At 54.2% G+C, this 15012-nt stretch overlaps 1 protein-coding gene across 3 annotated transcripts in view; it reads left to right on the forward strand.

The window, feature by feature from the left end:
• Nucleotides 1–11372, forward strand: part of SMOC1 (SPARC related modular calcium binding 1) — a 159068-nt gene extending 147696 nt beyond the window's left edge. For 2 of the 3 annotated variants that reach the window (XM_047863683.1, XM_047863685.1), the window contains exons 11-12: nucleotides 3054–3298; nucleotides 9256–11372. In XM_047863683.1, the coding sequence (XP_047719639.1) occupies nucleotides 3054–3298; nucleotides 9256–9272 (262 nt within the window). In that variant the 3' untranslated portion in view covers nucleotides 9273–11372. The remainder of the gene's footprint in view (nucleotides 1–3053; nucleotides 3299–9255) is intronic. The other variant, XM_047863684.1, reaches the window with a different exon arrangement.
• Nucleotides 11373–15012: the final 3640 nt, after the last annotated feature.

The following is a 15012-nucleotide window of genomic DNA, read 5'->3' on the forward strand; positions in this document are numbered from 1 at the left end:
GTAAGTTTTGGGGAGTCTCACTGTGATGGAAAGGGCTCTAATAAAACTGCTTGAGAGATTCCTGGAAATTCTGCGGGAGGCCCTTTGGCCCCGCCCATCGGGCACTCCCCTGGGAAAATCTCAGCTTCTCCTGAGCCAACCGAGGCCTCTTGGCTCTTTTGCACATGTGTGCCTGCTGCTGGTGTGACTAAACCTGGACTCCTGACACAGCTCAATCCTGACTCGATCTTGTATGAAGTATGGCAGAGACTTAAGATTGTTGCAAACTCAGAACCTGATTTTCAGAGTTTTAAGCTGAATGCCTTCTGTAGTTTTTTATTATGTGTTGTTGGAAACATGGAAACTATCCCTAAACCCCTCTAGCTACCGTCCTTTTTCTCACCCCATCTTCTTCCAGAAGGCTCATGGTTAAACAGTGTTCTGGGGCCAGGGCTGGAGATCCTTCCCTGTAGGTCAAGCGTTCTTTACCTGAGTCCATGAGCTTGGATGAGGTTTAGGGAGTCCATTAAACCCTGGAAGTCAGCACAGTGCTATGTGCATGTGTGCTTTTCCAGAGAAGACTATAGCTTTGTTTAGGTTCTCAGAAGGGTCCATGAGCCCTCAAGGCTAAGAAATTCTTGCTTTAAATGTACTTAGAGCTTGGCCTGTGCTAAGTATTGGGTTCCAAAGGAGGCCCCTAGTGCTGCCAGCGTCACAGGTAGAGCTGGGCTCTGTTGTCAGGAGTGGAGGTGGGACGGTGGGTTTCTGGAAGTCAAAGGAGTTCAGAAGCAGGGAGCCCTACGTGGAGGGCAGAGGAAGGGGGAGGAAGGGGGAAGAGGCAGGACCCGGACAGGCTGAGGGTGCGGCGGAGCGAGAAGCACCACTCGGAGGGGCCTCAGAAGACTTCTCCCGGGAGAAGGAAGTATCCTCGGAGTCTCCAGGGCCAGGTCAGGCCAGTGGTCATGGCTGTGAGACGCTGCTGGGAGTGAGGAGGGCAGGACCAAGCGGACATAAAGGAGACAGGGGAGGGAGGGAGAGTCAGAAGGAAAGGAAGGAAAAAGGAGCAAAGCCAAGTGATGGTCTCTGTGCACGGGAAGAAACTCCCAGAGGTTGTAAAGTCGGAAGAAGACCAGCCCAAAGGACGGTGCGGGAGCTCCATCGGTGGAGCTGCTGACAACCGGACAGGCTGGAGCCCCAGCAACACGTGTCGGAGGCAGTGGGCCTCTCCTGGCAGGGCGGCTGGGCGGGATGACCTCATCCCTTCCCAGCTCAGCGACTGAGGCTTTATTATTCCAGCCTCTAGGTAGACATGACGCTATGCTGAGCCTAAAGGTTAGAGAAAGATCTGCCTTTGCCGCCATGGGGCTCTTATGGCCTCTGGCAGGAGGGGTCCAAAGGGAGAGTCCCCAGTGGGAATAGCTGGAGTACCTCCCTTGGGGCTCTTCCTGGCTGTCCTCTGCAGCCCACGCCCTCCCTCGCGTTCAGGGAAACACAGGTAGGCAGGGTGCTCAGAGAGGGAGCTGACCACCCTCCCTCCTGTGCCACAAGCATCTTGATAGAGAATTTTCTGCTGCTCACCTGGTATACCCTGTAGGCTTGAGAGTGAATGTTATGGGTGAAATAGAGGGAGCTCTGACACGCCAAAATACCACGTACTGGCAGAAACAAAAATCTGAGCTCTACGACAAATAACTCCATTCCTGTTTGAAGGACCCTCTGAGCCTGCTTTCCATGACAGACCAGGCAGATTCCCAAAGAACCAGGGGCAGATGGTCCCTCACACCTTGCCCAGGTACTCCCTGCATTAAACCTGTCCAGAAGACATCCTGCTGGCAGATCCACCAATTGTACTGCCTTGGAATCAGCCCAGGGTGCCCGGGGGGGGGGGGGTGCTGCCCAAGACTGCAATCCACTTAATTAGGAATGGGCATTTAGCAGGGATGCTTGGCTTTTTTTGGGTAATGAAACTTCTTTTTCCCTAAACATCAAGGGCACTTGGGGATGGGAAAGGGAAAGAGTTTGCTGGCTCATTCATAGGGGTGGGGTCAGAGATGGTCCCCTCCCTTCTGGAAAACTTGGCAAACCCCAGAGAAGAACCCCAAGGTGTTGGCAAGTGCCGTGAATATTTTTCTTGCAAGATATAGTTTCTTCTTGCCAGATGCAGTACTGTGCATACGCGGGCTGTGTTAGACGTGGTCACTACTGTGCACCTTGACACGAGGAAGCCTTCTTGGTTGCTATAGTCTGGTACTTTTAAGCACAATCCCCCGGGGTTCTAGCATACATGTGGTTTCCTAGGTCCATCCCAGACCTCCAGACTTAAAACCTCTCCATGGAGAGACTCACCCCTAGTAGGTCTGGGACTCGCCAGTTTTAGACTTGCTCTGTTTGTGTCCATCACAACTGTCTTCTTCTCTCGATTCCTACGGCACTTGTTGCCCGACAGTGACGGGCCCTGGGAACTTCACACTGAATTGTCACTGGCTGATCTCAACGTATTTGGCTCAGTCTTACCAAGACATTGAGCAGTTTGAGGCCCGGGGCAATGCCTCCCGGGACCTGGCCTGGTGTTGGGCGTGTGTGCATGCTCAGATCGCCCTTTCCCATAGTCATGTTCGTTGAGTGAGCGTACACGTTCACGTGTGAACCGCAGCTTGTCTGGCGATGAACCGTAGGCCAGGAGGACAACGTGGATCCCAGCTGTGGTTTACTTAGGTGAATGAAATCCATTCAATATATCTTGAGCCCCCATCTTATGCAAGAACATTCCTGCCTGTGGTAGAGGGTGAGGCAGGTTCACGTAAGAAGGGTGACCCACTCGGGGACCCCTGAGAAGTAAATTATCTGGTCTCAAGAGTCTAGCTGGAGAGGCTGGCTTGATTCTGCTGCAGGCTGAGTGGGGCTGGGAGGTCTTTGGCTTGAAAGAGCCTTCGCTACCTGACTGCTGGCAGCTCAGCACGACCACCCTGGCATTGCCCACGTGGGAGAGACGTGCAGTGGGGCCATTGGTTCCTGCAGGATCCTGAGTGGTGCTGTCTGGGGTGGGGGGTGGGGGGTGTCTGCCTGTGGCCCAGGTTTTCAGAACCAGATCCCAGCCACACGCTGGAGGAGCGAGTGGTGCACTGGTACTTCAGCCAGTTGGACAGCAACAGCAGCAATGACATTAACAAGCGGGAGATGAAGCCCTTCAAGCGTTACGTGAAGAAGAAAGCCAAGCCCAAGAAGTGTGCCCGGCGTTTCACTGACTACTGTGACCTGAACAAGGACAAGGTCATCTCACTGCCTGAGCTGAAGGGCTGCCTGGGTGTTAGCAAAGAAGGTGAGTGCTCACTCGGGTGTTCCTGGCCTTCCAGAACGTGCCCCACCCAGGCACAGGGACCACGGGCTCCTTCAATAGACGAGATCCCAGGTACTCATTTATTCAACTGCTTATGAAAAGTGTGTTATGCTTTATGCTGGATGCCTGGTACAGTTGACAGATAAGGTCCCTGTCCTTCCACAGCCTACCGAGGACATAGATCTTAAGGTGTTTATGTGCATTGTGGTAAGCGCTAGGAGAGGGTATTAGGAGAGGCCAGGCTGCAGTGACGAGCAGACCCACACATGTAGTGGCCCAACACAGGAGAAATTTGTTCATCTTGCCTTTGTAATACTTCAGCATGATTCCAGGTCATGGTGTGTGCATGCGTGTGTGTGTGTGTGTGTGTGTGTGTGTGTGTGTGTGCGCGCGCACGCGCGCGCGTGCCTGTGCGTGCAAGGGGAGGAACAGGAATGGAGACTGTACTGTGCAGTCACTCTGAGATCTATCTTGGCTAAGAATGACTCTTCCTTCTTTATTAGGTGGCTTCCAAGGTCACCATGGCGGTTGTTTCCATTCTCAGTAAACCAGATGGAGTAAAGCATGGAACAGTGCTTATGGGGGGGTGGAGAGGTTATGCTGCAGTCCAGGAAGTGACACATATTACCTCTCATACCTCGTAGTGGCTGGAACTGCCACCAGACCACACCCAATAGAAAGGAAGTCTGGGAGCGCCCCGGAAGAGGAGGAGAACGTGGATTAGGTTTTCTGGTGGAAACCTCATCATCTCTGTCATGACAGAACAAGTGCAGAGTGTTGTAGGAACATATGTAGGGGCACTTAAATTAGCTCAGGGGCAGACAGCCTCGGAACACTTTGTGAAGGAAGCAATGTCTAAGCCAGCCATGGGCCACAGGCTCAATCTAGTCGCTGGCCTATTTTTGCATGGCTTGTGAGCTAAGGATGGTTTTTATATTTCTCAAGGGACGTCATTTTCAAAAAAGAGGAATAAAGGATAGATTGTACACAGCCTGCAGAGCCTAAAGTATCTACTACCTAGTTCTTTACAGATGAGTTTGCCAGCCCCTGATCTAAACCGATACCTGCAGAGTGGGTAGGAGATGGCCGAGGCAAGGGGTCAGCAGAGGGAGAAGTGTTCTAAGCTACAGCCTAGAGTGAAGATGTAGCGGTGAGGAACGGTTCTAGAGGAACTGAAAGATGTTAGTGGGACTGAAATGCGTACTTAAAGGTGGCAGGAGCTGGGGGGTGACAGGAGGTAAGGGGAGAGTCTCAACTTCATAAGGGCAGCAGAGAACCATGGAAGGGGTTCAGTCCAAGAAATGATAGGATTGGTTTTTGCTTCAAAAATGCATTCTGGCTGCAGTGCGGGAAAAAAAGATAGCACACGAGCGAGGCAAGGTCCCCCCAGGAGGCTGTGGCAGGAGGCGACAGAGGCTTGAGTTAATGAAAGCACAGTGGGAGTGAAGGGAAGTGAGTGGTTTTGAGAAACATAGAGCCGCAGTTCTGGTGACCGAGTGGATATAGGGATGGAGGTTGCTTTGGGCAACTGGAGGGCGGGTCTGTTCACCGAGTTGGGCAGCATGGAAGGACGAACAGAGCAGGCATAGGGGGATGGAGAAGACAACTGGTATGGATTGAACGTGTCAAGTTGGATGCATCTCAAGGACCAGTGGTTCTCTAAGTGCAGGCGAAGGGTCAGGGCTGAAGATACCAACCTGGGTGACACCGATTTGCTTGAAATGGGAGCTTTGAAAAAAGCTGAGCTTGCCCAGGGAGAAAACTTAAGGGCTTTTTCTGGCTCATAACCCTCGGTGAACCCAAAGGATAGCACAGGAAGTGGATGAATTACCGCCAGGTACCGTGTCTCGGGACCTGCCCCCTCCGTAGCTGGTTCTGGCCCTCATTCTGGGGTGTGTGACCCTGGGTGAGTGAGCTCATGGCTCTGGGCACTCCTGTCTGATTGAGGACACCTCTCTGTGTTCCCATAGTACTCTGGGTCCCCAGGACACAGTGCAATGTCCTGGCTCAAACCCCGCCTCTGCCACAGACTGGCTCCTTCACCAAATACAAATTACTCCACCACTCTGGAGTTTAGTTTCTTCATCTGTAAAATGGTAACAACCATGGTATCTACCTCAAAGGACTGTTGTGCTGACTCAGTGGGACAGTGAGCGAAAACACTTATCACGGTGCCCGAGACAATGAAGGAACTGAATCGAAGTTCCACATTACTGTTCTTCTTCAGATTATTGCCTCGGTCAGCAGCACTTCTCACACTGTGTTGCAGCTGACTTTTCTGATTCCCCCGTGGAGCCCTGGGTTGAGTCACCTCGGTTCTACCCCCAGCACGGTGCACGGTGCCATCAGATCCTTGTCGGACGAGTGAATGAATGAATGAATGAATGAGGGGCTTGCCCCCTGTGGTGACATCACGCTTTGACACCCGTGGGGTTTGTGCCCATTTTTCAGAGCATAGGCAGAGGACCAGTCTTGGAAAGAGACCACCCAGCGTTAGCGTAGACCTGAGGCCCACCTAGGGGCATGTAAGGATCAAGGAGGGATGGACCCACAGGGATCTGTAATGACTCTGCCCTCAGTCCCCTCTGGTCTACCCAGCACACAGATGCCAAGGGGAGGCCGAGTGTGGTGACCTCTTGGCCACAGAGCGGAGAGGGGCTTCCTAGGCTTTCTCTGAAGCCTTGCCAGGCCCCAGGTGTCTGCCACGGGACCTGAGGGAAGCACCCAGGAAAACTGTCACCTGGATTGTGGTATTTAGGGAGCACTGCTCCTCCTCAAGCCGGACTCAGCTAGGAACAGGCTTTAGTTTCAAGTTACCTTCACAGCTGTGCCCAGGGAGGCCCCTAGAGTACAGCTGCCATCCTTCCTCACCCAACACCTTCGACCCTCCCCCTGAGCTCCCCACCCCGGAAGTGGGACAGAGAGGCCCGAGAGCTCTGCGGCCGCCGCTGACCCTGAATGCGCTGCCTGGTTGAAAGTATGGCTGGGTTGCCTGTGTCTGCGTGCGTGTTTCTGTGTGTGTCATGCATAGGCATGTCCGTGAGTGTCCCTGCGAGCATGTCTGTGTGTGTGTGTGTGCAGGTGTCTGTGTGCATGTCTCCCTATGTGTGTACATGGTCTGTGCGTGTGCATGCATGTGTGCATGTCCGTACATGTGTCCCTCTGTGTGTGTGTGTGTGTGTGTGTGTGTGTGTGTGTATATAAGCAGGTCACTGTGTGTGTGCGTCCTCAACCCATTTTGCAGTCGAGGAGTCTAGACGAGCCTAGAGAGGAATAGCACTTTGCTCGAGGTCAGAGGGCCCACGTGAGGTGGCATCATTGCTGGCATTTGGATCCAGCCTCAGGATTCCCAGGCCAGAATGCCGTCCCCTCCATGAGAAGGACCCCAGAGTGTTTGAAGGCGGTCCCTTGTGTGAGCAGGCCAGTTTTGCTTGCCTGAGGAAGGCCAAGGGAGACAAGACCAGCGGTGAGTCTGGGAAAGTGGGGGAGCAGGCCCAGCTGGGGGTGACATGAGCAGGAGTAGAGGCTGCTGGGCCCGGGGCACCGCCTTCGAACTCGGGGCGGGGAGACCCGTAGCTTCCAAGCAGGCAGTGCCTGCAGGAGAAGGGAGCATTAGTGAGAGGCATCGGGGAGATGGGGGCGGGAGCTGGGGGTGAGAGCAGAGGCTCTGAGGGCAGCCTGACCTAGCTTTTAATCCCAGCCCTGCCGCTTGCTAGCTCTGGAACCTCTGAGCCTCAGTTTCCTCATCTGCAAAATGGAGATGATAGCATCTACCTCCTAGATTGGGTGCGAAGGTTTAACAAGATGGTGCACGTGAGGAACTTAGCCCAGTGACCCGGTTCGTAGTGAACGCGCAAAAGAAATTGCTAGTAGTGGACGAACACACCCAGGGGCTGAAGGCAGCGTCCCTGGGTCGCTCTGCTCTGGAGAGCCCCAGAAAAGTCGCTTGGGCCGAAGGTATGTGGGGAATGAGCCCCTGCATTGGTCATCTGGTGTCATGCGGTGCCCCCTGGTGGGCCGAGAGAGGCTTGCAGGCTAGGTGGGGGGCTCCCGGGGGCTGGGGGAGTGCACGAAGTTTAGGGATGAGTGTGGCTTTGGGTCCGAGGGTCTGCATTTCCTCAGTTTGTAAAACATCTTCATCAGGATTATCGTCCCTGCCCTGCATCAGTACAGGCAGCGTGGAGACTAGTTTTTCCGTTGGTGAAAAAATCCCAGCCCTCCCTTGGAATTGCCCAAGGATGCCGCCTGCCCTGGGTTCAGGCTTTTTCTGTCCCTTGCCCTCCTCGGTGGTTCAAAGCACGGTCCTGGGAGAAGGTAGCCAGGTGCGAGATTGCTTCACCACGTAAAAGCTGTGTCGTCTCCGAGCCACAGCTCCGCCGTCATACGATGGAGACAACGTGATCATTTTATAACAATCGTATAAAATTGCCCCGAGGAGTAAGCCATGTGATGTAGCCAAAGCATTAGTGCCGGGAGCCTCCACAAGCCAGGCCTGGACACCAGGGGCCCTGCACTTCTCAGCTCGGCGGGCTGCACGATTAGAGGGCCCTCCTTCTCTGTGGGAATCTTTCTGCTGCTGGGCCGAGTGGATGAGCGATGGGATTCAGAGCCAGGCCAGATCCTGTCACTGCCCACCTGCCTGCCCTGGGCCCGCCACTCCCTCTCCAGGCTGGTTTCCTCACCTGCCAAATCAGACATACCAGCATCTACCCCACCCCACCCTGGGTTGTGTCACTTTCTCAGGGCTTAGGAATGTTAGCAAAACCGGGGGCGGGAGCATTGAGCTGTGGGTTCGCGTGACCGGCTGGGTGGGCGCGGGTCCCCTCAGCACTTCATGCTCTTCAAAGTCCTTTCTCCACTTCATGAATTCAGTCAGCCCTCAAGGCGATCCTGTCAGAGGCAGAGCAGAGGCAGCACAGCCGTGGCCCCGATTCCCAGTCTGTAGACTGACCCAGTGGCGTTGAGGTACATGCACAAAGTCACGCGGCCTCCAGGGGTCACGCAGAGCTGGCCCAGTTCTTGGTGCATCCGCCTCTCAGCTCCCACTCCTCCTCGAGGAGACCTGGGCCCTGCAGAAGCCTCCAAGATCCATAAGCCCCCAATGGGGCAGAGTGGGCGTCAGCAGGGGGAGGCTTGGGCCTTGGCTAAGTCCCTCAGTTGCTGCAAGCCTCAGTTTCTAGATGATGAGGCTGGACCACATGGTCACGGCCAAGATTCTCTCCACCCTGATGTTCTGTGACCTGGAGAACCAGGACCCAAGAAGCTTATGCTGATGTCCCTCAGCACCAAAGCCCTCTTAGCTAATAGTTGGGATTTCAGAGAGATACCCCAACAAGGGCCTGGCCTTTTGGAAAAGCGACTCTGTTTAAAGGTGCTGGCCAGCAGTGGTTTCACCCGGGCAGAAGAGGGCTGCCAATACCCCCAGAGCGGGAGGCACGGCCACACAACCTCTGGCTCTTTCTCGAGTCCGTTCCTTATTCAGGGGGTTGCAGGAGACAGGCACCCAGGTAGAAAGGAAGCTCCACCAGTTCTCGGGGCCAAGGCCACTTGAGTGTTGTATGTTCCTGTTTGTTGCAGGTGGTAGTGTTGGCAGCTTCCCCCAGGAAAAATGAGCAGGTCCAAACCGATTCAGGAAGTTGTCTTCTTTTTGGGGTCCCCGCCACGGGCCCCCTAAATGCAGCGTTGTAGTACGGCAGGAGTGGAGGAATCGGCCAAGTAACTTTGGCTCCCATTTTCTTTCTTCTTCTTCTTTTTTTTTTTTTTTTTTTTTTTTTTTTTTTTGTGCCGAGAACGAAGAGAAGGATTGGTTAGCACTACAAGGGTCCTGCTGTCCCCACCTGTAAGCCCACCGCTGCCACTCCCAGGTTGGGAGTAGTTGATGCGTGTCGTTGGATTCCTCGGAAACCTACCTCTAACTCCTTGCTTATTCCCTTTCCCAGTAGGACGCCTCGTCTAAGGAGTGGAAAACCAATGGGCAGGTGGAGAGACCAGGGAGGCAGGACGGACCATCCAGACCATCCGACACACCTAACCTTCACCGATTCCGCGACGCCCCCCCTCCCCCTCCCCCGCCCGCCCCGGCCCAGCCACATCCCATGTAACATAAGTGGTGCCCACCATGTTTGCACTTTTGATAACTCCCATTTGCGTGTTTTCTTTTTGGTTTCATTTTTAAATACCAATATCTAATACCACAGTGGGAAAAGGAAAGGGAAAAAGACTGTTTATTCTCTCTCTTATTGTACGTTTTTGGATCTGCTACTGACAACTTTGAGGGGTTTTTTTTTTGGGTGGGGGGGGAAGGTGTTTGTTGCTGGGACTGAGAAGAAAGAGATTTATATACTGTACATAAATATATATGTAAATTGTATAGTTCTTTTGTACAGGTGTTGGCATTGCTGTTTGTTTATTCCACCCCCTTCCCTGCTCTTGCTGTGGGGCTCTGGACACACGGCCCGGCTTTCTAGAACCCAGAACTGCATCCCCAGCCACGCCGGAGACCGACCCCTGTGTCCATGTAGATGGGAGCCCTGTGATCATATTGTAGACTCCATGGGGTCTTTTCTGGTGGGAGGAGGGCACTGCCCCTTGATTTAGCTGTCAGATCTGGCAAGTCACTGGGAGGCTGGCCTTCTCAAGGGAGGTTGGGCTGGGGGGCAGGTGGGAGTTGCCCCTGGAGGGCAGGCAGTAGCCAGCACTGGCGTCAATTCCCCCCTGCCCACATGTTCCTGCTCTCCAGACCGTCGGGTGGCCCAGAATCCATCCGTGGGCACACCAGTATCCTCATGACCCACCGAGCAAATGACCCTCAGACCATTTGCATGAAGCCACTTGAAACATTTTCACCCACGTTCAGCATCTACTCTGTAAAGCAGGAGAGGGGAGGCAAAGAAGAAAAAGACACACAGTGGGGCCTTCTATTTAGTCGATTTTTGACAATTTTAAGCAGTGGAGGGAAGAGGACAGAAGGCCCACACTGATGAGTGCAGTGCCAGCCTCCTGCAAATGCACGAGTGAGGCTTCCCAAGACAGACTCTCAGCAGCGAGGTCAGACCGGGGCTTCCCATCCATTCTCTATCTCCCCTGCCATCCTGTCCTCAGTGGTTACCACAAGCTGGAGGGGGAAGCCCAGCGAGCCACCTTGTTGGTAAACTCAATGGTTTATTTGGTTTTTAACCCAATACTGAAGTTCTTCCTGTTTCTCAAGCTCTTCTAAGGGCTCCCAGGCTCAAGGCCAATTCCAGAGCAAAACTAATCTTGGGCCGCCTGCCTCTGCCTCTTGTAGAAGTGCAGGGATAATAGCCCAGCTAGGAGGAAATGAGGCCTAGCTTTCTGCAGACATTTTACTGGGATTCCATTGTGGGCTGTCCAGCCTTCCTCTGGCCTGATGGCTGCGCCCATTCAGACAGCTGTCACACAGAGGGCAACAAGTGACATTTAGCCTCTCTTCCCATGAGCAGCCATGGTGGCCTCGAAGGAAGGCAGGTAGCCCAAGACTAATGCCCCTGTTGGATTGCCCCTCTCATCCCAGCCAGCATTCCCAGAAGTGTGCCCACCTCGGCGGACTGTGTACCCCATTTCGGGTCTGGAAGGCATTGGCATCGTAAGCACGGGCCCACTCAAGGCCGTGCTCAGGGAGGGCCCGGAGTGGGGAGTGCACCTTCTCAAGACACGCTCTGGTGGGGCCTCGGGCTAGAGAAGGTTCTTGCTATCATGGAGAAAATCCTAGAAGGTATCTCAGGGGTGACTGGAGGCCCCATCCCAACATGGTAGGGAGGAAAGAAAACCCCGCTATCCCCCTTGGCCTGGACCAGATGACTTGGTGTGGAGCTAGATCGACCTTCCTCAATGCCCCGGCCCCTTTCCCGGGCCCGGAGGAAGCATGAAAACACAGAGGGGGTGCCTCCCTGTGGAAATTCAGAACCCACCCACCCAACCCTGCCATCTTCTCTCTCACACACATGTAGGCTGTGTTGTGTGGCTTTCGTTTGTGAGGAGGGAAGGAGACTATTTGTAGCTGGTTTTATAAAAAAATAAAAATGGGTAAACCTTGGTAGCCGTTGCCTCTTTCTTTGGGGGGCTTACTCTGATGGGAAGATTGCTTTCTCTTAAAAGTTTGGTATTTTCCCTGGTCCAGGTGCCCTCGCTCTGATCCTAGGAAGTCCGAGTTGTCAGACTAGAAGGGAACCCTCGAGTGGCTACGAGGTGCCCCCACGCTTTGCCGTGAGGACGTTGACCGGTCCCTTTGGCCCTCGCTTACCATGTTTGTGATCTCTGCGGTTCTCCCTCTTACCTCCTCAGACAGCTGCCCCCACAAACCCTCACTGGAACATAGTGAACGTTGCTGGCCGTGCTTCGGGGGCAAGGCTCGGGGGGGGAAACCTGCCCTGTGGCTTCAGGCTGGTGGAGGTGGGCACCTCGGCCATAATCCCCATCTTAAGACCCCAGGTGGGAAGCAGCTGTGGACAGGGTGCAGCCCCCAAAGGGGTGCATGCTGTCTCTGCCCCAGTTTGATGGGGGTACATATTCAGGCAGAGGCTGCTAGTCTGGTTCACATTGCTGGAGGGCTTCAGGGTGGGGACTGGCGGCCAAGGTGAGGCTTCAGATTTTCTCTGATGCTACTGGTATCTCTTTCTTTCGCCCCCTCTCCCCGTGCACCGCTGTGCCTGGAAATGGTTTCCCCACCACCCTCTGAGAAACTCCCCAAGGTTTCTTTTGCCACACCCCATCCCTTTGTCCTTTGTAGGCGAACAGAGGACAATTCCTCTCGAAAATTCTCCCCTAACCCTCTCTGCAGCTAAGTGTTCTGGGAAAGGGTCTAAGCCCTTCAATGTTGTCACACAGGTTCAGTGCTGACACTGTGTCTCCAGGCTCGCTCCAGGCTCCAGAGCTCCCTGTGTCTACAGGCCCTGCTATACCTAATGCCACAGCCCAGTGACGCGTGTGTCTTTCTCCCCATTTCACAGGATTCAGACTCAGGAGTCCAGTGACTTACTGGTGGCACCCACCGTCAGATTTTTCTGCCCACTGCCGCCTCCCTTCCTCGAGGAGCTAGAATAGCCACCTCTCTCCCCTCCCATCCAGCTCAGACACCAGGTGCTTGCATTCAGCTGCAGGCGCAGTTTTTCTCTGAGCAGTTAAAAACAACTTTTTAAAAAAAATTTTTTTTTTATAAAAATTTTTTTTTTAACGTTTTATTTATTTTTGAGACAGAGAGAGACAGAGCATGAACGGGGGAGGGGCAGAGAGAGAGGGAGACACAGAATCGGGAGCAGGCTCCAGGCTCTGAGCCATCAGCCCAGAGCCCGACGCGGGGCTCGAACTCACGGACCGCGAGATCGTGACCTGGCTGAAGTCGGACGCTTAACCGACTGCGCCACCCAGGCGCCCCTAAAAAAAATTTTTTTTTGTTTGTTTAATTTTGAGGGGGGGAGAGAGAGAGAGAGAGTGAGCAGGGGGGGAGAGAGAGAGAGAGTGAGCAGGGGAGGGAGACACACAATCTGAAGCAGGCTCCAGGCTCTGAGCTGTCAGCACAGAGCCCGATGCGGGGCTCGAACTCACGAGCCGCAAGATCACGACCTGAGCCGAAGCTGAACACGCAACCGACGAAGCCACCCAGGCGCCCCTCTCTGAGCAGTTTAGAGTCACGTTAAAAGCCTACTGGTTTGCAGAGGCCTATCATATGCTTCAGGGATTGGGGGGAGAGAAAGAAGGGGGGCATTGGGCCACGCAGGACATCAGTGGGGCAGACTTGGGGCAGACCTAGCCTCCAGCAGAGATGCCCAGCGTGGCGTGGGAGAGGACAGGCCTGAGCTCACAGCTGAGTGCAAGGCCAGCCTGCAGCCCCATTCGGCCTTCCTCTGTTCTCTCCGAGGACAGGAGGGCCATCACCAGTAGCAGTCAAGGAAAAGACGGATCTATCCTGTTTCTTCCTTCACCAAGAGGCTCCTGAGCCATGCCTAGCCTCTACAGGGAGGGAAGGGTTGAGGACATTTTCAGTCGGGATGTGGGCCTGTGCTCGCATCAGACGAGGGACCTCCGGATGGGTACCCACCCTTGGTTCTCTGGGGGTCCAGGGGAGGATGGGAAGCTGGCAGCACCCACCGCCTTATACAAAAAAAACCCAGAAAGAGCCAGACTGATCATCTGGGCTTTTACTCCCAAGTTCCCGAATGACCCACATAAAGCCACCAGTGGGGTTGAAGACCTTTGGGGCACTCCCATCGTCTGCCCTGTGGCACTTGCCTCTTTTTCGATTGTTCAGGCGGGGACGTGAAACTTGACCTTTTTCGCTCAGTGCCACCAAATCAAGCCCTCACCCCTACGGCCTGGGTCACTGGTCCCCTTTGTGTGAGTTCCATGAATTGATAGAAGGGTCATGACCTTGGTTACACGCCTGCCACTAAGTATGTCCGTGCTTGCTGGTTAAGTGCCCAGAGTAGAATTAGAAACATTTAGTGAACAACCTGGTGAGTTTCACAGTGTAGATTATCTTTGTGTTTTCTTTTCTATGTTGATTAAACATTTGCAATTCCTACATTGTCCAAGAAGAAAAGGACTTTTTTTTTTTTTTTAATTTTAGAGAGTGAGTGTGGGAGTGGGGGAGATGGACAGAGGGAGAGAGAGAAAGGGAGGGAGAGGGAGAGAGAATCACAAGCAGGCCCCTTGCTCAGCTGGGAGCCCAACGTGAGGCTCGATCCCACGGCCCTGGGATCATGACCTGAGCTGAAATCAAGAGTCAGATGCTCAACTGACTGAGCCACCCAGGCTCATTTTATGCATTTTGTGTCCACTGCTCTGATAGATCACATTTATGGTTTAGTACGAATGTGCCTTCCCTTCTGGGAACCTCCTGGTTACTTCGCTTCTTTATAAGCCCAGTTCTGCCCATTACAAACTTCAATCTCCGGCTTGATCTAGATCCTTCTCCCCCCGCCCCCGCCCTGGCACACTCTTGAGCGGGCACCCTGACTTCTGGGAGGAGATCGGGGGCTACGCTCAGGCTCTGAGACAACCCCTCCTCTGCCTTCTCATGACTCCGCTCTTCCGAGTGATGGGGCCGTGGAGGGAGCGGAAACCATGACAACAGTCACGTTCCCCTCTGTTCACTGTGGAGGCCTCACAGATTAGCATGGACGGCCGTGTGGTAGGTGCCCCAATGCTGGCTCTTGTAGGGGGCCCAAGGCAGCTCCTCGAGTGGGGCCTCCCCACCACGTAGGGCCTTTCTGTGGGAAATTCAGCCCAGACTTGACCTCTTTTATACTTCCCCACACCCACTTCGTTCTAAGGAGCCTGCCTGCCTTTGGTTTTGTATCTGTGATATGGCTTGTGCCTGGCTCCCTTCTGGGATGTCCATTCACCCTTGAGAAACGCACACATCATTGTGCAGGTGTGGGGGGATCCACAGTGCCTCCCGTCTTGGCTCTGCCTCTCTCCCACCTCCCCCCTGCGTCTCTCCCACCTCTCCCCTGCCTCTCTCCCACCTCCCCCCTGCCTGGCTGCAGCAGGTTGGGGAGGCTGGTCAGCAAGTCTGCTGCATCACAGATGTCCAGTTGCAAAATGAGGTGTCAGTGGCCTAAATCTCCGGAAGCAGTTCTGAGTCTCCTAGTTTCTTTGGCTTCACGGAGAGGAGAAGCAATGTAGTGATTCCTGGCCCGCTCCCTCCTCGCTCTTCCCCAGCCTTCTTGTATGGATTG

This window comes from Prionailurus viverrinus, chromosome B3, assembly GCF_022837055.1.
Source record: "Prionailurus viverrinus isolate Anna chromosome B3, UM_Priviv_1.0, whole genome shotgun sequence".
NCBI lineage: Eukaryota > Metazoa > Chordata > Mammalia > Carnivora > Felidae > Prionailurus > Prionailurus viverrinus.